This window comes from Vigna umbellata, chromosome 7 (genome assembly GCF_029865625.1).
Source record: "Vigna umbellata cultivar VRB3 chromosome 7, Vumbellata_1.0, whole genome shotgun sequence".
NCBI lineage: Eukaryota > Viridiplantae > Streptophyta > Magnoliopsida > Fabales > Fabaceae > Vigna > Vigna umbellata.
The window spans coordinates 20229737-20254066 of record NC_142171.1 but is presented as its reverse complement, the minus strand read 5'-3'; the positions used below and the strand labels follow the sequence as shown (position 1 = coordinate 20254066).

The following is a 24330-nucleotide window of genomic DNA, read 5'->3' as shown; positions in this document are numbered from 1 at the left end:
AGAGAAAAACAAGTCCAGCTTTGGAGAATGGAAGGGTTACGGAGAGGAGAGCCGCAACCTAGAAAAGAGAGGAATTTTTATCCAGAAAAGGGGAGCTGCACGGGGAGGGTCCTGGATTTTTAATTTTTTCTGGAATGCTCCAGCCGCAACCATGTAGAAACATATCTTCTCTGCTATGGAGGCTACGGCTGAGGCAGGGACTCTAGGTTGATTTTCAGTAGCAAAGGATGTAGATTTTCTTTCTTTAGGGAAGCATGGTGCATTGTGTAGAACGTCCTGGAAACAACACTCTGGAGTTGTGCATTTATTTGCTGAAGAGTAGCGTCAATTCCAGCTGGGAGAAGTGGTGCACGCGGACTAAAATGGAATGCATCCGCTGATTCATTTGGAGTAACCGAGAAGAATTTGTCATTCTCTTTAGAATAGGCACCCGTTTCTTTTGATTGAAGTTTATTCCAGAAGCACATTTCATTTTCTTTTTTTTTAGAAGCACACGGTGATTGATGATTTCATTTGGAGCAGTTGGCCCATTTCAGTCTTAACTTTATTGTTCATGCATTTACTTTTAAGTGGTATGTCCGTGAATGATATGCGTTGTTATGTATTCAATCAGCAATTCATTTCTTTAGTTCAATAGTTGCATTTTAACAGGTTAACCGCATTCGCTGAATTATACTTCTGCTACGTTGAATTCCATAATGTTAAATACATTTTCTTCCAAACTTGATTTATGCTTTAATTAGTTTACACACTTTAGGACAGTTGAATTTAATATTTTCACTTACTTTAATGATTTTATGTTCGGTTGTTTTTAATTTTCGGTTTCATTTTTTTAGTCAAATTGCAATCACAAAAAAATCACAAAACCCCCCCCACTACGTGTTTGATCTGAGACTGAACCAAAATTGGTCCTTGAGAGACGACCTAGGAGTCACTTCCTAGTACTATACTGCATTCTTTTATGCACAATTTTTGTGGGAGGTGCGACCCTCTTATCAAAATGGCGCCGCTGCCGGGGACCAACGGTTCAGTCTTAGGTTTTTGTTGTGTTTGTGTGTGTTGTGTTTTGTCTTGTGTTGTGATGTGATGTGATGTGATGTTCTGTTTTGTGTGTGCGTGTTGCATGTATAAATGTGTTGTGTTTTATTTGTTTCGTGATTTTTAGTATTCTTCTTTTTCCATGTCTACCTATTTTGATTTCGTGAATACTGCTTGTTTTGCTAGTGCCTCTGATTATGATTCTCTTTCTGCATGTTACTCTGATTGTAATTCATATTCTGCTGATGTCTATGTTGAGAACAATATGACTCATCCTCTAATTTCTGAGAGTGCTCTTTGTGAGCCGGTTTCACTTAAGGAGGATGATCTTCATTGCGATCTCACCCCTGGACTGATACATTTGCTGCCTAAGTTTCATGGTTTTGCAGGAGAATGCCCACACAGACATTTGGAGGAGCTCCACATCATGTGCTCTTCAATGAAGCCTCCAGATGTCCCTCTTGATTACATTTTCTTGAGCGCATTTCCGCATTCATTACAAGGAGCAGCTAAGGATTGGAAAGACTCTCTTCCTCTGAGATCCGTTACCGATTGGGGATATCTTGAGCATCAGTTTCTGAGCAAATTTTCCCTTGTGCAATATGCTTACAGCAACGGTCTTGGATGGAATGACCCTACCTTGGGATGGTATAATGCTCCACAGCATCAATATCAAGAACCACCATTCCAGAGTACTTTCATGCCTCCACCAGTCCAGCAATACCAAAGTCAGCAATATGATGCTCCTGCCCAAATAGCTCCTCAGCCTTCTACTTCTGAGCCTACATTGCAGGAGTTGTTGGAGCAGATGACCATGCAGAACCTTCAGTTTCAGCAAGAGAACATGCAGTTCCAGCAAGAAATAGGAGCTGCCATTCAGAGTATGACTGATCAGATAGGGCAGATGGCCACTCAACTCACTGAGGAACAGTCTCAAGATTCAGAGTTACCATTTCAGACTGTTCAGATTCCAGATGATGATGATAGTGGCATCAACATAGAAGATGGGGAGAAGAGTCATGAGCTTACTACTGTGCCATCTACTTTCCCATCATCCTATGTCCCTACCCTTGCACCTGAGGAGACTGATGATTATTTTGAGGACCAGGCAGGTATAAGCAGTAATTTTGAATCAGGTAGACAATTTTCATCTTCCACCACTTTTCCAATCTTTAGGGAAGTGGAGGAAAACATACCTAATTTTGACTATGCTGTCCATGATTATGCTGTTGATAGGTATGTTGGTAATTGTATTGTTGATGAGTCTGTTTTTAATTCTTCCTCTCTGCATGATGAGAATCAATTTTTGATATCAAATTCGTATGTTTATTCTCCATGCACTGAACATGAATCCGAATCTGTGGTTGATATTGTTTCTGAATTTGAAATTGATTCATGTTCTGAGAGTTTATCTGTTGTTCAGCCTGTTACACGGGGATTGGGTGGTATACCCCTGCATGTCATTTCTTTGGAACCACATTGCACTAACCCTATTGCAGGAGGTGCAAATGAATTTGATCAACAAACACCCACAGTGGACAACAAAGGTGCTGACACTGACAAAAGCTTCAAGATCAATAGGCACCTGCTGAACCCACTCATCAACAATCACTTCTTCTTAGATCCAGCTGTGGAAGACATTTCCCTGCTCGATCAAATATGGAGGATGAAGCAGTTCTTCCTCAAAACTTCTTTGCTGGATCCATTGGTGGAAGACATCTCCCTACAAGTCCAAAATTGGCAACTGCCACCATGATTAGGGGAGTTTTCTTTCTCTCTTCTCCCCCTTTCCCTACTTTTATTGCACTTGTCCATGATCTGTTGACTGTTATGATTTCTGATCTTATGCTTATGACACATTGAGGACACTGTGTAGTTTCAGTGTGGTCTATTGGGGGAGATTTTTAATTTTCTTCGTTAGTTTTTGTTTTCTTGGTTAAATTTTTTTTCTTTTCTAGGTTATTTTTGTCGTGTCTTGTGTACAGTTTTACATGTTTCTCTTGATTTATGGACTTTGTTTAGGTTGTAGATGTATCTTTCACTTCATTGATACTCTGATTTGTTTGAAATCTGTGCTTTTCTCTGCTTGGGAAGATGATCATGATGTTTGAGAGGTTGAATTGATTGTGACAATTACCCTGTGTGAGATTTGAGCCACTTTATGTTCTTTCTTGTGTGATATGTCTCTTGACTGCTTGCACATATGCCTTGGCTTGACTCTTGTTGATAATTCTTGATTGATATGCATGTTTGGAAGTGATAAAGGCAGTTTTGTTCTTGAGCCTCTCTAGCCAAATAAGCTTACCTTGTTCTAATCCTTTGAAAACCCTTTTTGAGCCTATACTTTCCCCCATTTCTTTGTTTTGAATGCTCATACACTAGCCCTAAGTGAAAAACCATGATTACCTTAACCTTAGGGAATTTTGGAGCTTTGGAAGTGTCTTGGGAACAAGTGTGGTCTTCTTGGGGATTCATATGCATTGGCTAGTTGGTTCCTCTTCTTGTTTTGTTTTTGGAAATATGAATTGTATCTTGTCTCCTATAGTTGTGTCCTAAACGGAGAGAAAAGAAAAGAGACAGGATGAGAAAAAAAGAGAGCAGAAAAATAGTAAAAAAAAAATATGAATAATGGAGTCAAGAAGAGGATGGAATTAGAGGTTGTGGGTGTGTTTGAATGTGTTTATACTTGTTCCCCATTGCTCCTCTGTTCCTTATGGTGTGTAGCTTCTCATCCATATTTATCCTACCTTGTCCTTGGCCCCATTTCACCCATAAAAGACCTTTTGATTTGAACATGCATATGTTTTGAGTGTTGATATTAGAGGTTTGCCAAGTCTGTTGTTGTTTGCTTTCTTGAGTGCATTGAGTTGAAATTCTTTACCTTATACACTTGAGAGATACAGTGATAGTGCATCTGTGAGGTTCTGTTGCTTTTGATTCACCTCTTGAGCTGATTGATCATTTTGCCATGTCTTGAATTGATTGGATGATTTCATGAGTATCTGCTTTCTCTGATTCATTCTGTGTTGGAATTGTCTACTTCTTTTCTCTGTCCAGATTTCTTGAGGACTGTGTAAATTTTGTTTGTTTCCTTGCGAGTCTTTGTTTTCTGTGTGCTAAGTTTGTGTCATACCCTGGATGTCCTTTGAACTGTTCCTTGGTCTGCGTCTTGATTTTGCCCAGGAGTGCAAAAGACTAAGTGTGGTCTATTTTGATGAGTCAATATTTTATTCACTTCACTTAGTTTATTGTACCGAATTTAATCGGGGAATTGTGCTTAATTGTCCAGTATTTTCCCATTTTACTGAATTGAACTTAATCCGATCAGAAATTCTTATTTTAATTAATTTGAATTATCTGAGTTAATTATTTGCATTAATAATTTGAGGGAAAAGGTTTTGGATTTTTAATGGTAAATGGTGTGTTGCAGAACACGTTGCAGCTTTTATTCTTCAAAGCTCACTGTTTTGGAAGATGGGCCCATGACAATTCATTTTGTCAAGCACATATTCACGGAGATAATTTGATGAGGTGCAGCCCATGTGCAAAAGGCAATTACTGCACACGCCACACAGCAGCTTACGGATTCCATTTAATTGGGGGTGTGTCCAGCACACAGCAGCACACGTCCACGCCACGGCCCAGCTAGCGTTCAGCACACCCGGCCCACACTTGGCTGCACACATCCAGCAGCTTGGAGATTAAGGCATGGTCCAACAGGGGTGTGCACAGCAACGTGAAGGAGCGTCCAGGAGGTGGCATCCAGCAGTCCAGCTTTCATCAACAAACATCACGGTGCAGTGGCAGCTGTAAGCACTTTTGGAGGTGCACACGGTAGGTCCAGTGGCATCTGGAAGCAGCTGCCACGTTCATGGTCCAGCAAGGAGAGCAGCGGTGCACGCAGAAAATACACGGTTCAGAAGCAAGTACACGGTCCAGAAAAAAATAGAGGGGTGCGTGGAGAGAATGGAAGGTGCACACAGAGAAAAACAAGTCCAGCTTTGGAGAATGGAAGGGTTACGGAGAGGAGAGCCGCAACCTAGAAAAGAGAGGAATTTTTATCCAGAAAAGGGGAGCTGCACGGGGAGGGTCCTGGATTTTTAATTTTTTCTGGAATGCTCCAGCCGCAACCATGTAGAAACATATCTTCTCTGCTATGGAGGCTACGGCTGAGGCAGGGACTCTAGGTTGATTTTCAGTAGCAAAGGATGTAGATTTCCTTTCTTTAGGGAAGCATGGTGCATTGTGTAGAACGTCCTGGAAACAACACTCTGGAGTTGTGCATTTATTTGCTGAAGAGTAGCGTCAATTCCAGCTGGGAGAAGTGGTGCACGCGGACTAAAATGGAACGCATCCGCTGATTCATTTGGAGTAACCGAGAAGAATTTGTCATTCTCTTTAGAATAGGCGCCCGTTTCTTTTGATTGAAGTTTATTCCAGAAGCACATTTCATTTTCTTTTTTTTTAGAAGCACACGGTGATTGATGATTTCATTTGGAGCAGTTGGCCCATTTCAGTCTTAACTTTATTGTTCATGCATTTACTTTTAAGTGGTATGTCCGTGAATGATATGCGTTGTTATGTATTCAATCAGCAATTCATTTCTTTAGTTCAATAGTTGCATTTTAACAGGTTAACCGCATTCGCTGAATTATACTTCTGCTACGTTGAATTCCATAATGTTAAATACATTTTCTTCCAAACTTGATTTATGCTTTAATTAGTTTACACACTTTAGGACAGTTGAATTTAATATTTTCACTTACTTTAATGATTTTATGTTCGGTTGTTTTTAATTTTCGGTTTCATTTTTTTAGTCAAATTGCAATCACAAAAAAATCACAAAACCCCCCCCCACTACGTGTTTGATCTGAGACTGAACCAAAATTGGTCCTTGAGAGACGACCTAGGAGTCACTTCCTAGTACTATACTGCATTCTTTTATGCACAATTTTTGTGGGAGGTGCGACCCTCTTATCACATATGTCATCCAGTGATGATATCGCTAGGCGAGTTATCTAGTGATTGAGCGAATCTATATTCGATAAGCAAGTAAATACTCTTGCTAGACAAGATTCACAAAATCAAACACTTAATTTATATGTTTGATTTGCTATTTTATGATTATTGAAGTATGTTTTGTGAATGTTAATGTGATATTTGGTTTGTAAAGGTATTTAAGAGTGATTATGATCAATCCAAGGAGGAATTGTGTGTGGTGTTGTTTAGTGTGTATGTTTTGACATATGAGAGTTCAAAAAATAGATGTTTGATATACTACCAACCATTCAACTCATAAAGAGAGGAATGAGATGTGAGAGAGAATGATGGGAAGTCTTTGCCTTAGATTGTTAGTCTTAGGTGTGAAAGATTAACCTCATAAGTAGTAAGGTGATAACCTCTTTATTTATGACTCTATAGAGTATAAATACTATTAAGGGTGCACATCTACAGTGAAGCCCTATGTCAAAGCATGTATTCAAATAAATTGAGTCCAAAGTCAACTATTTATATGTATATTTGAGTTATAGAATGTTATCATTATTGAACCAATATATGAAATGTTAAGTTGTGTATGTTATTTTCTTTTGAAACTAGCTGACCCTACCTTACTTTCTATCTATGATGTTTTCTCTTTTACAATGATCACCATTAGAATGAGTAGAGGATAAGTTAGGTGTTGATATCTCGTTGATGGAGATTGATGATATTGTCGAGTGATCTGTTAGTTTTTGTAGACCTTGTACATATATTTTGATGATATAGTTATTAACTTGGATAACTATATCAATATTTTCCATCTTTCTTATCTATTTGATATGCATTATTAGATATATAATGTTTTGTTTAGTAGTTTATACTATTAAATGACATGTTACAAAATATATTATAAATATATATATATATATATATATATATATATATATATATATATATATATATATATATATATATATATATATATATATATAAAATTGCACTAGTGGAAAAACAGCGTATAATGTCACGCATTTAATGTCTAACCATTAAATAGCTAACGTTAAAAATGACCGGTGACAATTTTGTAAATAAATGCAATTATTAAATGTCGTTTAGAATTATAATTCGGCATAAGAAGATATAAAACGTCGAATACCTCAGCATTAGACGTCAAAAGGCCAGTGAATTCAATAAACATTTAAGCGGGAGATTGAAAATTCATTCACTTTATCTTAGCGCGCGAAACCCTCTTCTCTGCTCAAACTTTTCTCGAACGAAGTTTGACGACCATCACATATAATCTTTCTTTCATTTGATACAAATGCATGTTAATTAACTACTTTAGGTATGATTTTTATTTGTTTTCACCGATGATTTTCGTGTTCTTGTCCTTCATAGGCGCATTTTGCTTTCTCTCTCACTGGTGTCAACACTTTATTCCGATGAACCCACCTTTTAAAGGTTAGTTTTCATTTTTCGTTTTGAAGAACTTATTTGTTAAACTTGTTTGTTGTTTTTTTGTTGAATTTGTTTGTTGGTGTTTGGTTGAACTTGTTTGTTGTTGTTATTTGATTGAACTTGTTTGTTGTTTGTTATTATTATTTGTTGTTGATCCTATATTACCGTTTATAGTTCTGCTTTTCAGGTTTCGTAGGGTTGTTAAAAAGGATTACAATTAATTAAAAAATAAAAAAATGGATTAACGTCGTATGTGTTAAAAATTCGACGTTAATTTAACGTTGAATAAATTTGACGTCAATTTAACGTTTCCCGATATGACGCCATTCTCGAATTCGACGTGAAAGGCAAAAAATATTCGATGTTATACACTGTTTTTGTACTAGTGTTGTTTTAATATTTGATTATTTTATGTTACAATAAACTTAGAATTATTAAAATACGATATCAAATTTATAGTATAGTTTCTAACCGTAAGATTATGCAATTAGTTATGAATATGAAAAAAAAAACAATTAAAAGCATAAATATAAATAATAATAATAATTTTTATTTAACAAATAAAAAATATTTAACAACTTTACTATTAGTTATAGTTTTAGCAAGATTACTTAGAAATCTTATGGAGATTCAATCTCAGAAACTTGCTTTATGGTTGGAGACCTCTATTCAAATTTCTCTTTGGGTGTTGTACCTTCTCAACTCATTCCTAAAGCTCGCACGTTCCTTCCTTCGAACAAAGTTTCTAAGATCTTTAACCTGGATTAATTCCTTGATCTTGTCCTTGAGGCTTAGGCACTAATCGATGATATGTCCAAAGTCATAGTGATATCATTATTAATGGATAAGGTGTGCATTAGGTGGGGTTTGCAACTTCATGGGTGTTCCTAAAAGGTCTGTGTCAAGGGCCTCTTTCCACACATGATCTTGGAACATCCAATTGTGTATACCATGCAAACTTGTTACTTCTTTGCTCTCACATATGAGGTCCACCCTTTTGAGGTATCTCTTGGTCATATAACCTCTTCTAAACCAACCCTCATTTCGTTATAATATTTTTTCTAAAGTCTTTCAACTCTGTGAGTTACATGAACTTTACAACCCTCTACCATAACTCATCTAGATCGACAACCTTTTTGCACAGGCTGTTGGTAAACGGTTCTGACTGCAAGGCCGTCATCATGTGATGTAATGCCACTTGTAAGAGCTATCTTGTCAAATTGTTCAATGAACACTCTTTTGTAATAATATTACTTTATTGCAAAAGAAACTTTTGCAACGTTGAATTATATGTTTTGGCCAACGTTACTGCAACGTTCCTTTTTTCAATTCAATGGTCAAAAATTTATTACTCTTTCTTCCCTTCTAGCTCTATAAATAGAGGCCTTTATCCATTCTGTAAAACACACAAAAAGAAGTCTTCTCTCATTCTCCTTTCTTCTTTTCCTATTCTAAAAATATTCTGGGTTTATTTTATACTCTTTTTAGAGATCCTTGCTAGTTCTGAGATTCTCAGAGATATTTTGGGGTTCCTATTATATCCTGGGGGACTTGCTGATAACGATTGAAATACCGTTATTTTTATACTTAATTTTGATAATAAATCAACCCTTTTTGACTTAGAAACTTTCTTTAATTCATGTTTTTGCTTTAATTTTGTGAATAAGTGAGTTGAAGGTGAATTTAATGGTTTTGTGCTAGATTCCCTTGATTTTTTAGGCTATTGGAATGATTAGAAAGAAGAGTTAAAGTACCGAATGGTCGGAATGCAAAAAAGTCAACAGAATGCAGAAAAGTAAAGTCAACCAGAATCTAGAAAAGTCAACTAGTCAACCAGAGTGCAGAAAAAGTTGCGCTGAGTGCCAATTTTTGTTGTCTCACGCTTGCCAAAATTGTCGCTGAGCGTCATTCTGATGTACCGCACTTACCACTGAGCGCCATTTAATTAGGCTTGGGCCTATTTTTTGTAATTTTTAATAAACTATATAAGGTTTTAGTTGACCTACCGTTGACATCTTTGGACAGAAAGAGGCGAAATCGCACTTTCTTCACCCCTTGGAGGAAGATTTTGGATGCTCAAGCTCTATTCTTCAACTTCTATGGTTCTATCTTTCATTCTTTCATTGTTTTTCATCTAGTTTCACCATGTCTATGGTGAACTAAACCTTCATTGTTGTTGGGGAACCGATGTAATCCTTTGAAACTCTCATGTATTGAATTGGTTCTATATTCTATGTGCTTTCTTTCATTAATTGTTAGGGTTTTTCTTCTATACTCTATGCATGCTTTGTTTAACTCATTCAATTGCATGATCATTGATGTTATTTGTTGGACACATGTAAGTAAATCTAGAACTGAAGAAATTCTCCCAAGAGCAATATTGCTTAGACAAAGGGATAGGAGGATTGGTTGCCTTTAAGCTTCTGTGCGAATGTGATAACAGTTGAAAAACTGTTATTTTCATGCTTAAAATTGATACTAAAAGCAACCTTTATACTTAGAAACTAGCTTGATATCATGCTTTTATTCATATTTTCAGAAATAAGAGAGCTGGACAGGTTTATGCTTGATTTCAGTGTTTTTGTGCAGGTTTTAAGGTGAATTTAGTGAAAGAAGTGAAGAAGGAGAGAGATGGAATCAAAAAAGACATCAAAAAGTGCAAAAGAAGAAGCCGCAACTGCCACTCAGCGGCAGTTTACCGCTGAGCGGCACTCAGGAGTTCACGGGAGATCCGCTGAGGGGCAAAATGGCCGCTGAGGGGAAGAAACCAACTCACGCACTCACCGCTGAGCGGCACTTTACCGCTGAGCGGCACACTTATGGGCTTGGGCCTGAATTTTCTGTAATTTTAGAATAGTATATAAGCTTTAGGACGTCCTAGGGTTTGTATCTTTGGCAGAAACGAAGCAAACACTCTCTCTTCCACCCCTTTGAAGGAGGATCTTGGATGCTCAGGCTACCTCTTCACCTTTCTAGGGTTTTATCCTTCATTCTTTAATTATTGTTCATCTAGTTTCACCATGAATATGGTGAACTAAACCTTGTATTGTTGTTGGGGAATCAATGTAGTCTTGTGAAACTCTCATATATGGAATTTGTGTTTACATCTTATATTTAAGACCTATGCTTTCTTTCATCATTAGTTAGGGTTTTTCCTCTTTGCTCAATGCTTGCTTTGTTTAACTCATTCAATGCATGATTATTGATTTTGTCGATACGGGAACGTACGGGGAAGTCTAGATCCGTGGAATTTCTCCCAATAGTATATTGGTTGTCGTTAAGCTCCTGCACTAAAAGAACTAATTATTAGGAATGCTAGGAATTGTATGAACTCGTAATTAGGGATAGGCCTTCTTGCAAGGTAATTTAGAGAGTGGCATTAACAATGATGAAAAGAATGTTGAATTCCTAAAATATATGAGAGTGGATAAGATGAAATTGATAACCCCAACAACATACTCATCCATATATTCCATTGAAAGTGCTTGTATTTTGTTTTAGCCATTGATCAAAACTCATGCATACATGTTTATTTTCTGTTTTGCATATTAAACTTCACTTATTTCGTTCTTAAGTCTTAGCTAATCAACGAATCACATAACTAAACTAGGCCGTGAGTCCTTTGGGAGAACGATACTTGGTCTTACCGAGTTTATTACTTGAAACGATTCGGTCACACTTGCCGATTGTTCAACAAGTTTGTGGCGCCGTATTTCGGTGTTCATAAATTTGTCATCAGAATGTAATGCATGAATAATATCTAGGGAGACAAGACATTGTAAACTAGTGATTAGGAGTAGGCTTTCTTCGTCGAGACAGCGGGTTTAAGGTAAATTAGAAAGTAGCATTAACATTAATGAAGAAAGATGAATTCTTGAGTACATGAGAGTGGATAGGATGAATCGGAAACCCCAACAACATAATCATTCATATTATACATCAACTGTTTTTGCATCTTTCAAGTCCATTGATCAAAACTTTGCATTCATGTTTATTTTTCATAGTTCAACAACAATATTTTCGGTTACAAGTCTAAGATAATCAACAAATCACATAACTGTTTAGGTTGTGAGTCCTTTGGGAAACGATATTTGGTCTTACCATTTTATTATTACTTGATACGATTCGGTACACTTGCCGAGTGTTAACACTTGCGTAATACACCGTAGATAAGTCCTTAAAGACAGTGAATCTACACACCTCAGGATGACGGACTCTGTCTACGGTTCTGAAATATTACCACAGCCGACGGTCTGGCGACCACCACAATGCTCCGGTACAGTCGAAGAACCGGCCACCAAAACACCTCTGCACTCCAAGCAAGCAACCGCGTCGGCTGATTGCAGACGTCAAACGCCTCGAAGGGTGGCTGGGTGCGACGAAGACGAAGACGGAGTCTCTCTCACGGCGCTATCTTACTACCTTTCTGTTTCTCTCTCTACCAAACCCTAAAAATTCAAATTCTGAAACCACAAATGACCCCCACAACTTCAAACTCGCGCTCTGAATCTTCATTTTCCACGTCAAATTAATTTCTGAAAACCAATTACACGTGCACCAATGGCATTTTGACACGTGGCCCGTGTCAAAATGTTGTCAAAACTGGTTGTCGAAGTATCATTTCCCTATAAACAATTACAATATAAAGTTTATTATAATTCATATTTTTATTTTAAAAAATTATTGTAATATAAAATGTTTGTAAAAGGTGTATTATTTTTCCTTCTTCCACACCAAAATGAAACTGCTCAAAAGGGAAAGTTGGAGGAAAGTGTTATGGTAGGGAAGACTTCCAACATTCAATGTTACCGCACAAATAGTGTATGGTACTTGTCAGCCACACAAAAAGGAAAATTGGTCAAATTCAAATTTCCCTAATCTTTTCAAATAGTGACATTTTGAAGAAAAAAAACAGAACTATTTATGACTTTTTGTATTGAACACTATTAAGAATTTGAGTTTACATACACTACTTTTTAATGGAAATCATGTTTATATGTACTTTTACTTGTATTATAAAAAATTGATTTGTATGCACTTTTTTTAATTTGTTACAGGTGGGCATGTTCTTAATTTTTATTAGTATTGCTTATTTTTATGAGACTAAGTTATTATTTAATCATTTTTTATTTATTTTTGGAAATAATTTTATTTTTAATGCAGAATGTGTCATTAAACTATTTTTTTATTAATTTAATAATCTTTTAGAAAATAAAAAATTTGAGAAAATATATTAGATATAAACTAAAATAAACACAAAATATTATATAAGTCTCCAAACTTACCTTACCTTTAAAAGTGAAACAAAATCGTAACTATGATGAAAATCAGACTAGGCTTAGAGCATGGGCCGGTGGCCATGCTCATTTTCTTTTTCCTTTTTTATCTTTTGGTGTTTCTTCCTTCACCTCCATTAAATATTTGTAAACAACATGTGATGGCAAAAATTAACTCACTAAACTCCTAAAACTACTATGCATTGCATGTCTACCAAACATAGTAGAATATGAAAGAAAAACTGAAAAAATGTAAACACAACATATACTAAAACTGTGTACAAATAAAATTGAGTAGAAGAGAATTTGAACTGTGAAATTTGATTACAAAAATGTATTGAATCATGAGACCGGATATAGATTTCACTTTGCAATAATGAAGAATGTTTATGATGGTTACCTCATCAATAACGATGTTTGACTCCTGACGGATGAAGCTATCATGGAGAAAGGCGTAGACCTGAGCGTTTGTGAAAAATTCATCAGCATTAAAGTTTGTGAAATGGACACTGAGGTCTCTACCGATGAGAGGAACTACCTTTTTATCGTAGTCCTGGAAGCCAAAGTCCTTGAATATGTACTGGGATTTTTTTTTGGAAAATGATACTCGAACAACCAAATTTGACAACATTTCGACACAGCACACGTGTCAGCGTTTGAGAGGGCCATGTTTTAAATGAAAAAAGCTGCTGCAATCTGAGGAAATCTGATCAAATCTGCTTCAAATGTGACGTGGCGAGGACGGGCACGGGCAGTTTAAAACCCTTTTGAAGAGAAACCAACTCCTCACTGCTTTCTAGGAGTTCCCAACACTGAAACACATTCCCTGATCTGTTTTGTCTTCTCTTCTTTTCCTTTTTTTTTTTCGACAACTTTCCAGGAATTCGGAGACATATTCCTGATTCCAGATTTTTTTTGTTTATTTATTTATTTTTTTTATTATTTCTATTTTTATATATTTTTATTATTTTTATTATTATATATTTTTTATTAAAACAAATAAAGTGTAACGAAATAAAAGACGCACGCCCCACTGTTGGACGAACGCCTCGAAAACACCAAACGCCTATGACGAGTACTAGAAAACATCTAGAACGGCCGTTCACTATGGACACGAAAAAACGTAACAAGACCGAACGTTCAATGGAGAATAAACCCATCAAGACCGAACGTTCAACTAACATAAGAAAATGACCGAACGCTATTTGCTGAACACCACAATAGGCCGAACGTTCAAAACCGAACGCTGGAGAAAATAAGCACAAATAGTACGAACGCTGAAGACAAATATCATGGAGACCGAACGTTCATCAAAACACTATGACCGAACGGTAAAGCTGCGGGGACGAACGGTCAAACGTTTGAACTGAGAATAGCCGAACGTCCTAGCGGTTGAATGGACGAACGGTCGAATAAGGCAAAGGACGAACGGCTGAAGAGAAGGACGAGCGGTAGATGAGGAGGAACGAACAGGACGAGCGGAACGATCGTAATCAAAACTTACTGTTTGGCCGATCGTTCAAAACCGAACGCCGGACGAGCGGTAGATGAGGAGGAGCGTCCTCAGACCATTTTAAAACACAGCACCGCCTATGTCGAACGGTAACACTATGAGACCAAACGTTCAGTTTGAGAATAAACATCCGAACGTTCAATCTGCGAGGACGCACGGTCGAACGCTTGGCTGGCAGAACGGTATCCGGCTAGGACTCGTTCTCTCTCTCGCTCGTGCACCCTTTTCTCCAACTCTCTCGTCTTCGCGCCGCTTCTCTCTCTGTCGTTCGTGCACCCTTTTCTCCAAACGTTTTGGTTGTTCGCGCCGCTTCTCTCTCTACAAAGTGATAAAATAAAATTCAAATTTGAAACGCACACCCTAAACTTCCCGTGCCCGTCCTCGCCACGTCACATTTGAAGCAGGTTTGATCAGATTTTCTCAGATTGCAGCAGCTTTTTTCATTTAAAACGTGGCCCTCTCAAACGCTGACACGTGTGCTGTGTCGAAATGTTGTCAAATTTGGTTGTTCGAGTATCATTTTCCTTTTTTTTTTAATTCAAACGGTTATTCTACCGTTGAACTCCAATTGTAGATGTAATTGTGTTAAACATTGATGACTATTTTACTCTCTTTTTCATGAAAAACCCACTATTTAACAAACGTACGATAGTTTAAATTCAACAATAGAATTTTATTGTTACACATTACTCACCTCACAAGAAATATTTTATTGTTAATACAGCCATCCACAACAGCAAAAAGTTACCAGAACAGGTGATTATACATTAAATACCGTGCAAACACCCTTCTTGGTTGCGCTAACAAATTAGTTTGGCCCTCAAAGACTTGTACCATTATTAATCAAAATAAATGTTGCTATGCTAGCTAATACTGCATATAATAATCAAATATAGTTAAACAAACAAATAAAAGGAGCAACTCCTAAACATGTTTAAGTACCAACTCATGTTTCCTTCCACGGTCATTCTCTTAAATAATTCCAATAGAAGAGTATGTACCAGCCAACTAACCCATTTTTCAATTAAAGAAGGTATTAATAAAGGCAGAGTGAGAACATATCGGTGTTCACATAGCCAAGAAGGTAAGTTGAATTCTGTCACCAGATAAAAAATTTCTATCATGGATGACATTGGTGAGACTTACACAGCAACCTTTACTTCAGAAGCAGAGGCATTTGCATACAAAGGGTGGAGAACATGGCCTTCCTTAGGTTCAACATGCACTCATTTGCGACCAGTCAGCTTGTTCCGTTCAAACTTCACCAATCCCTCTTTCAATGCAAACAGAGTATGATCTTTCCCAAGTCCGACATAGTTTCCTGGATGAAAACGAGTGCCACGTTGTCGAACAATGATATTTCCAGGTATCACCCTCTGCATAGAAAGAGAAGAGTTACATCATGAGTGAATGAAGTCAATGAACCATGTTCAGAACATCTAGATTCAGTTCTCACTTCCTCTACCTGCATGGCAATAATTAGTACTAAAAAGTGTAGAAAAATACCTCCCCACCGAATTTCTTCACTCCAAGGTTCTTGGGTTTTGAATCCCGTCCGTTCTTGGTAGAACCAGCAGTCTTTTTGGTAGCCCAGCGCCTGAACACCATACTCAAACCTTCTCCAGATACATCTACAATAGTGGGTCAAAAAATCATTAGTCTATATTACTTTAGAAAGACATCATACAGTAGCCAATATAGGATAATGAGGCTATACCACTGGTGCTTCTATACACAGGAATATTTGTCACAAGTTCCTTGACATTCAATCTTCTGTAAAATGACGCTGCAAAATTCATGGTGTTTTCTATGTGACAGAGACACAACCTGAGACAAATTAGAACACTGGAAATTTTCAAAAAACTGTGAAACAGATTAATTATGACTGGTGCGCTTGTGGTCACCAAACACCAGAACTAATCGGTTGTGGCAAGATCAGAGATAATCAGAAATAAGTTCGCCATACAATTCCATTGTCATATGATCATTATAACATATTTATATATTTAATAAGCAGACAAGTATTTATAATGAGTACAGGCCAATCTCATAAAAACAATGAAACTTATTTTTTCAAGAAATCAATCATCTGCAGGCACAGGAATATCCACGCCATCCTCATCTGTGGTGATAGTTCTCTTCTTTAAGTACACTATACAGTAATAAATTGCGTAGAAATTTAGTTTCTATTCATTAGAAACTAAAATATGTCAAATTAAAGTTTCAAGTGAAATATGAACAGACGGTTGCCTTGATTAAAGTCTCATATCTTTCTATTTGTAAAACAATCAATCAGATAACAACTAAAAACTTTATTCCTTATCATCCACATCAAGTATCAGTATAAGAAACTTTCTTCCATTCCATTCAAATACCAAACTACAGATTGTATACCAAACCAAACAAAAGAAGAAAATAGAAACACATTTTTCTGCATCAAAGAAACTTGAATGGCAAAGGAAGTCAGTCACCTCTGGTTCCTTCATTAAGGGCCTTCGCAACAAGATACCGCTTTGAATCTTCTTAAACTGCAACACAGTCGCCTCAATCGATGCCTGGTAACAATCCAACTACTTTTTTTTACCATTTTTGCGAGCACAAACAGAAATGTGCCAAAAATAAAATAAAAAACCGAGATTAGGGTTCGCGAGTTTGACCATTTTACTAATTTAAGGATTACTAACTGTACTATAGGATACCTGATCCTCCAACGGTCGACCGATAACCCGGGCGACCTGGCGACAGTTAAACTAAAGCAGAGTCTTCTCACTTGTTGTCGTCGACCACTTGGTGCTCGACAACCAGACAGTGATGTAAGGATACCTGATCCTCCAACGGTCGACCGATAACCCGGGCGACCTGGCGACAGTTAAACTAAAGCAGAGTCTTCTCACTTGTTGTCGTCGACCACTTGGTGCTCGACAACCAGACAGTGATGTCGCGACATGTAGCGTCGCGCGACAAGTCGCCTATTTATGTCGATGCGCAATGCGATCGACATATAGAGCGCGATATTTTAATATGCGGTTACTAGCGGTTACAGATGAGCCGTTACACGTATTAGCTAACCAACGCCGCGAATCACGGAAGTAATTGACTCAGTGTCAATACACGATCTAGCAGTTACAATTTCTCAGTAGTCCACTTTGGTAACTGTCCGAATTTTCAGGTAACAGTTTTATTTTACTGTTTTAAATATACAATGCACACCAGGAAAAAAGGTACGTTTTTCCCTAAAGAAAATTAAGAGAGATTATTCTTGATCTAATCACACCCCTGTTGACTTGAGCGTCGGAGTGCCTTTGCAGGTACCCAGCCCATCTTTACTCAGAGAAGCAGAGAAGAGAGAGAGAAACAACACCGTGAGAGCAGTGCAAAGAAGAAGCAGTCCAGAGTTGTTAGGCTCAAATCTTGGTCTCCACATCCCTACTGAAACATTCTGGCGCCCACCGTGGGGCCGAGATTTACTATCCCAACAACGACCACCGGAGCAATGGAAGATTTCAACACGCGTGATTTGATCAGGCAGCTGCAGGCGCAGATTGAGGCACAAGCACAAACCATAAAGGAACAGCAGGAAACTCAGCGCAAACAGGCGGCGGAGATGGAGGCGCTGAGGGCACAGCTCCCACCACCGGAGTTATCTGCCTCAAACAGGCAGGAGGATAATGAAGTAAGTCATCATGGAGGAGCCTCTGATCCTTTAGACGGGGGGAGGAAGGGTCCTACTTCCGTCCGCCTCACCAACCTGCTTCCGTTCACGGAGGCCATTATGCAAACGAACATGCCAGACAAACCTCCTCCAACCTTAGAACGTTACAATGGTTCTGATGACCCCGACGACCATCTACGTAATTTTATAGATGCCATGGCATTCTATACTGACAACGACCCAGTGATGTGCAGAGCTTTTTCTTTATCTCTTAAGGGTGAAGCTCTGGAATGGTTCCATAATCTTCCACGGAATTCAGTAGATTGTTTCGCAACAATCGAATCCTTATTCCGAAAGCAGTATGCGGCCAATAAAAAACCGGCGATGACTGCTACTGAGCTTGTCCATACCAGGCAGGAGAAGGATGAGACCCTGAAAGCTTTTATGCAGCGGAACATCGAGACGGCCCGGCGCGTAAAGGATATCACTCCTGCTTTCATTATCAGCAATCTACCGTCCTGCTTAAGGCCGGGGCAGTTCGCGGAACAACTGTATGCTGACCCTCCAACATCCATGGAAGAATTGCAATCCACTATTGCAAAGTTCATCCGCATCGAAGACCACCGTAATTCCAGGAAGAAACAACATCAGGATATCTCCAATCAGGAGGCAAAGAAACCAGCAAAGCGATCTACCAACGACTACAGGCCAGACCGAACCCCTCGGAAGGAGTCGGGGTGGATGTCTAAGTACGATCGCTACACGACCCTCAATGCACCAAGAGCGAGGGTGCTTGAAGAGGCCTTACACGCCGAACTCTTGACCGTGCGGCGAAAGGCCACCCCGAAGAACGCGGACAGTAGCAAAACCTGTCGGTTCCATATGAACCATGGGCATGACACGGAAGAGTGCAACATGGTGAAAGATGAACTAGAACGACTCATCCGTGCAGGCTACCTCCAGAATTACATCAAGGATAGAGTCTCCATTAGAGCCGCAACTCCTCGCCGAAGGGATCCTTCTAAGCGAAGCCCCCAGCGATCACCCCCTAGAGATGATCGACACCGCAGGCGATCGCGCAGTCCGCCTCGACGGACAGAGAGAGAACGCTCAGTCCGAGGCCGCATAGACACCATATCTGGCGGTTTCCCCGGAGGGGGTGTGTCAACTTCAGCAAGGAAGCGACATTTGAGACAGTTGCAGTCGGTTCACATGGTCGAGCGACAATCTCGATCGATCCCCGACATCACATTCACGAACGCAGACTTCCATGCACCCGACCCTGATCATGATGATCCCATGGTCATCACAGCTAATATAGCTCGGTATGATGTCAGCAAGGTCCTCGTTGATCAGGGGAGTTCGGTTAACATTCTGTATTGGTCCACCTTTCAGAAAATGGACCTATCTGAGGATCTTATCGCCCCGTTTAACGAACAAATTGTAGGATTCTCAGGAGAAAGAGTAGACACCAGGGGATACCTTGACCTGCGAACTCGGCTCGGAACAAGTCGGGAGGCACCTGAACTTAGAGTTCGATTCTTGTTGGTCGAGGCAAATACGTCGTACAACGCCCTGCTAGGACGACCTTGTCTGAATGCGTTTGGGGCAATTGTGTCTACTCCCCACCTCGCCATGAAGTTCCCGACAGAACATGGTACCATTTGTACCGTGAGGGCAGATCAACGAACGGCCCGACAATGTTATGTAGCCGGGCTAAAAGTCACCCCCTTTGTACCAACTAGAAGGGCGAGAGGAGCCGAGGCAGCGGCAGTCAACTTAGACCCCCGAACCAACGTAGACGAGCGTCTCCATCCGCAGGGTGAAGTCAAACTCTTGTCATTGACGGCTGACGCAACTAAAACCACCAGCATTGGTGGGGATCTCACTTTAAAAGAAGAACGCGATCTAGGGCACATACTGCGGAACAATGCAGATTTATTCGCATGGACGGCCGCCGACATGCCAGGAATTCATCTCGGGGTCATGGCCCACAAATTGTCCATCTTCCGGGAGGCACGACCTGTCGCCCAGAGGAAGCGACGGTTCGGGGAGGAGAAGCGCAAAGCCATTCAAGTTGAGGTCGAGAAGTTGATGAACGCACAGTTCATCCGGGAGTTAACTTACACTACGTGGCTGTCGAACGTGGTCATGGTTAAGAAGTCAAACGGCCAGTGGAGAATGTGTGTCGACTTCACAGATCTCAACAAGGCATGTCCCAAAGATTCGTATCCCCTACCTAGCATTGATCGCTTGGTAGATGGAGCTTCGGGTCATGTTATACTGAGCTTTCTCGACGCCTATTCGGGATACAACCAGATCCCCATGTACGAGCCCGATCAAAGCAAGACCGCCTTCATTACCGAACGTGCTAATTACTGTTATGAAGTAATGCCGTTTGGATTGAAGAACGCCGGGGCCACTTATCAACGCCTCATGGATAAAGTCTTCCATCATCAAATAGGACGATGCATGGACGTATATGTCGACGACATGGTTATTCGCAGCAATTCTGTGGAACAACACCTGCTGGATTTGAAGAAAGTTTTTGGCCAACTCCGACGGTACAGCATGCGCCTTAATCCTTCCAAGTGTACTTTCGGTGTTCCCGCAGGTAAGTTCTTAGGCTTCATGCTTACACGTCGAGGCATTGAAGCTAATCCAGACAAGTGCAAAGCGGTGCTCGACATGACTGCTCCGAAAACTCTAAGGGAGGTACAACGTCTGGTGGGTCGTCTCACAGCCCTGTCCCGATTCATTCCAAAGCTAGCTGAGCACATCAAGCCCATCCTGAAGAATTTGAAAAAAGGCACCACTCAACACTAGGACGATGGTTGTGAGACAGCATTCAACACTGTCAAACACATCCTAACCAGTCCTCCAATTATGGCTCGACCAGACGATGGGTCCTGTTGGAACAATCGGTACCGTTATAGAGTCGCGCAGCGGAATAAAATATTCGGAAAGCGTGTTACGGTCACAAATCAAGTTTAATGGTCCGTTTTAGAAACAATTTTCTTAGAGAAAATTTATCAAACAGTTGATATGCGTAAAAGATAAAGAGTGTAGGGAATAGAAAATCACACAAGCAATTTTTATCCTGGTTCGATTCAAAAGAATCTACGTCCAGTCGTTAATCACTATAAATAGTGATTAACCTTTTTCACTAAAAAGTTATTTAACAGATTACAAGAAATAGTGAATAAAGCAGATAAATAAACCTTCCTTCGACGAACGAACCGGAAGAAGAACACTCTGCCAACTCGAAGAGAACCGCTCCGACTATCGACAAACGAAACACGAGCTTCTCCTATTCACGAGACCAGGCAGAGCACCTTGCTAACTCGAAGAGAGCTTGCTCCGACTATCGACACACGACACGCGAGCCTCTCCTGTTCACGAGACCAAGCAAGGGAACTTGAACTATAGCTTCTGAGAACTTCCTCTGACAAACAGTATTCTGCAAGAGCTTCTGTTCAACAACGTTTTTTTCTAATTTCTCCAAAACAAATATATAGCCAAGTACACTGAGTGCCAAAGGACAGCTCCCAACTGCCATGAATAATCGATTATTGTAAGTGATAATCGATTATTCAAGTCCGTTACAGGTTTTCAAAATGTGATAATCGATTATATGAAGAGATAATCGATTATTCCTGTATGACTCTGTGATAATCGATTATTGCCATTCCATAATCGATTATTGCAGTTAAAAATGCAAGTTTACAAGGTTTACAAGAATTTCCTACTACATTTAATTTCTACAAATTGCTTTTAACTAATTCTAATATCTTCTTCAACTAAAACTTCTTGTAGCATCATCAAAACAAATTTCTTCAAGATTTACCAATACTCCTTATTGGTAACAATCTCCCCCTTTTTGATGATGATCAAAAATTCAATTTTAAAAGCAAGTTTGGCTTACCTGCAAAACATACAAGCTAACAAACAACAACAAGGTTAGCAATACCTGTAATAATTTATACTTCTCCCCTTGTATTATTCTTCTCCCCCTTTTTGATCAGAAGCAAAAAGATCGGATGTTAAAGGCTCCCCCTAAATATGATCTCCCCCTCAATTAATCAAAGATGCATTTCAAAACATAAATAAAATGAAATTTCATAACATGAAAGAGCATAATACCTCATACATCTTCCCCTGAATGTAATAATCCCCTTTTAAAAACAGACCAAAAAAAAAAAGGTTTTTTTTTTTTTTTTTTACGCTGTGACTTAAGATAATCGATTATTACTTTAAATAATCGATTATGTGCGAGCCAAATTGTCAAAATCCAAATTTTTAGGACGAGATAATCGATTATTACCCTTGGTAATCGATTATTTACGTTAATTTTCGGAAAACACAAATTTGGGCCAAATTTTCAACTTTAAGACACATCTAACATTCATAAATTATTTCAAGGCTCTTAAAAAATACCAGGATACCATAGAGTTTTCTTTTCCTTTTGAAAAATTAACCTGCAAAACCAAACAATTGAGTTTTGGTCCCCATAATCTCATTTGGGTCCTTTGGGTTAGAGACAATTTACTTTATAACAGGAATCCAAGCATATTTTCCATTTGGAACATCAAAATGTTTAATTTACATTTGTTAGAAGTGTGCCCCTTTTTCATACAATAAAAGCATGTGACAATATTTGGATTTCTATAAACACAGTTCCTTTTTCAACCCATACCCTACGGGTTCTTTTAATTTGGTTCTTACTTTTAAAAACACTTTTGTTTTTATAAACCTTTCTAACAGTTATAGGCATTTCAACATTATTATTTCCAGTTGCAACTTCAAGAAGATTTTCAAGAATATCAATATCAAGCATATGATTCTTACATGAAAGACATTCAACAGGATGTTCAACATTTGAAGACTCTTTCATTTCCAAGTTGCAAATTTTATTTCTCAAACTTACTTCCTCATCTAATGCCTTCTCATATTTAATTCGCAATTCTTTAAATTCCTTTTTCAAATTTTTATGAGCAACATTCAATTTTTCAGATTCATCAAGCAATTCAAGAAAAGCTTTTTGCAAATCAAATTCACTAGATTCATAGCTAGAATTACTTACTTGGCTTCCAGCATCATCAAAATTAGCTGTCAAACACAAGTTTATTTCTTCAACAGAATCACTTGAACTAGAGGTGGTTGATGCATTATCCTCCAAGGCAATGTGAACCTTCTTCTTCTTGTGAATTTTCTTTTCTTTTCTTTCTTTACTTCTTTTGTTGCTTGAACAATAAGCTTTCACATGGCCTCTTTCACCACATCCATAACATTTGAAACTTGAAGAGGAACCTTGATAGTCCTTCTTTTCCTTCAAGATTTTGCTTTCAGATAATTTATCATTGGCCATCAAGCATAGATTTTCTTGCTCATTAGAATCGCTTGAGCTTGAGGAGTTTGATGTAGAGCATGAATTCGAACAAGTCAACTTAGCCACATTCGATACTTCATCATGAGTGACTTTTAAAAATTCCCACATTTCCTGAGCACTTTCATAAACAGAAACTTTGAAAAAATCATCAATGGTTAGTGCAGAAAAAATTATATTCCGAGCCTTAATATCAAATTGGGCTCTTCTATTTTCCTCAACAGTCCAATCAAAATATGATTTTTCAGTCTCTACACCATCAACAGTATTCATAGGAATATAAGGGCCATTTTGTACAGCTTCCCAGATACCTCTATCAATAGATCCCATAAAAATCTCCATTCTAACTTTCCAAAAAGCATAGTTATCACCAGTAAACAATGGAGGTCTGTTAATGGAAGCACCCTCGGCATATACTTGAGTTTGATGACCGGCCATTTTCGAAACAAATTTGAAAAAATATCAAAGCAAGCTCTGATACCAATTGTTGGAACAATCGGTACCGTTATAGAGTCGCGCAGCGGAATAAAATATTCGGAAAGCGTGTTACGGTCACAAATCAAGTTTAATGGTCCGTTTTAGAAAAACAATTTTCTTAGAGAAAATTTATCAAACAGTTGATATGCGTAAAAGATAAAGAGTGTAGGGAATAGAAAATCACACAAGCAATTTTTATCCTGGTTCGATTCAAAAGAATCTACGTCCAGTCGTTAATCACTATAAATAGTGATTAACCTTTTTCACTAAAAAGTTATTTAACAGATTACAAGAAATAGTGAATAAAGCAGATAAATAAACCTTCCTTCGACGAACGAACCGGAAGAAGAACACTCTGCCAACTCGAAGAGAACCGCTCCGACTATCGACAAACGAAACACGAGCTTCTCCTATTCACGAGACCAGGCAGAGCACCTTGCTAACTCGAAGAGAGCTTGCTCCGACTATCGACACACGACACGCGAGCCTCTCCTGTTCACGAGACCAAGCAAGGGAACTTGAACTATAGCTTCTGAGAACTTCCTCTGAC

At 38.7% G+C, this 24330-nt stretch overlaps 2 protein-coding genes across 2 annotated transcripts; one reads left to right on the top strand and one right to left on the bottom strand.

Moving 5' to 3' along the window:
* Positions 1-15077: 15077 nt before the first annotated feature.
* Positions 15078-16762, bottom strand: LOC148195371 (uncharacterized). Its single transcript, XM_088094927.1, has 4 exons — positions 16737-16762; positions 15983-16092; positions 15772-15896; positions 15078-15641 (listed from the first exon to the last, which is right to left on the bottom strand). The coding sequence occupies exons 2-4, from the start codon at positions 16062-16064 to the stop codon at positions 15492-15494; spliced, it is 357 nt and encodes a 118-aa protein (XP_087951053.1). The 5' UTR covers positions 16065-16092; positions 16737-16762; the 3' UTR covers positions 15078-15491.
* A 996-nt stretch (positions 16763-17758) lies between these two features.
* LOC148195370 (uncharacterized) lies at positions 17759-20743 on the top strand. The gene has a single exon (XM_088095177.1). It carries the CDS (start codon positions 17759-17761, stop codon positions 20741-20743), a length of 2985 nt encoding a protein of 994 aa, XP_087951303.1.
* Positions 20744-24330: the final 3587 nt, after the last annotated feature.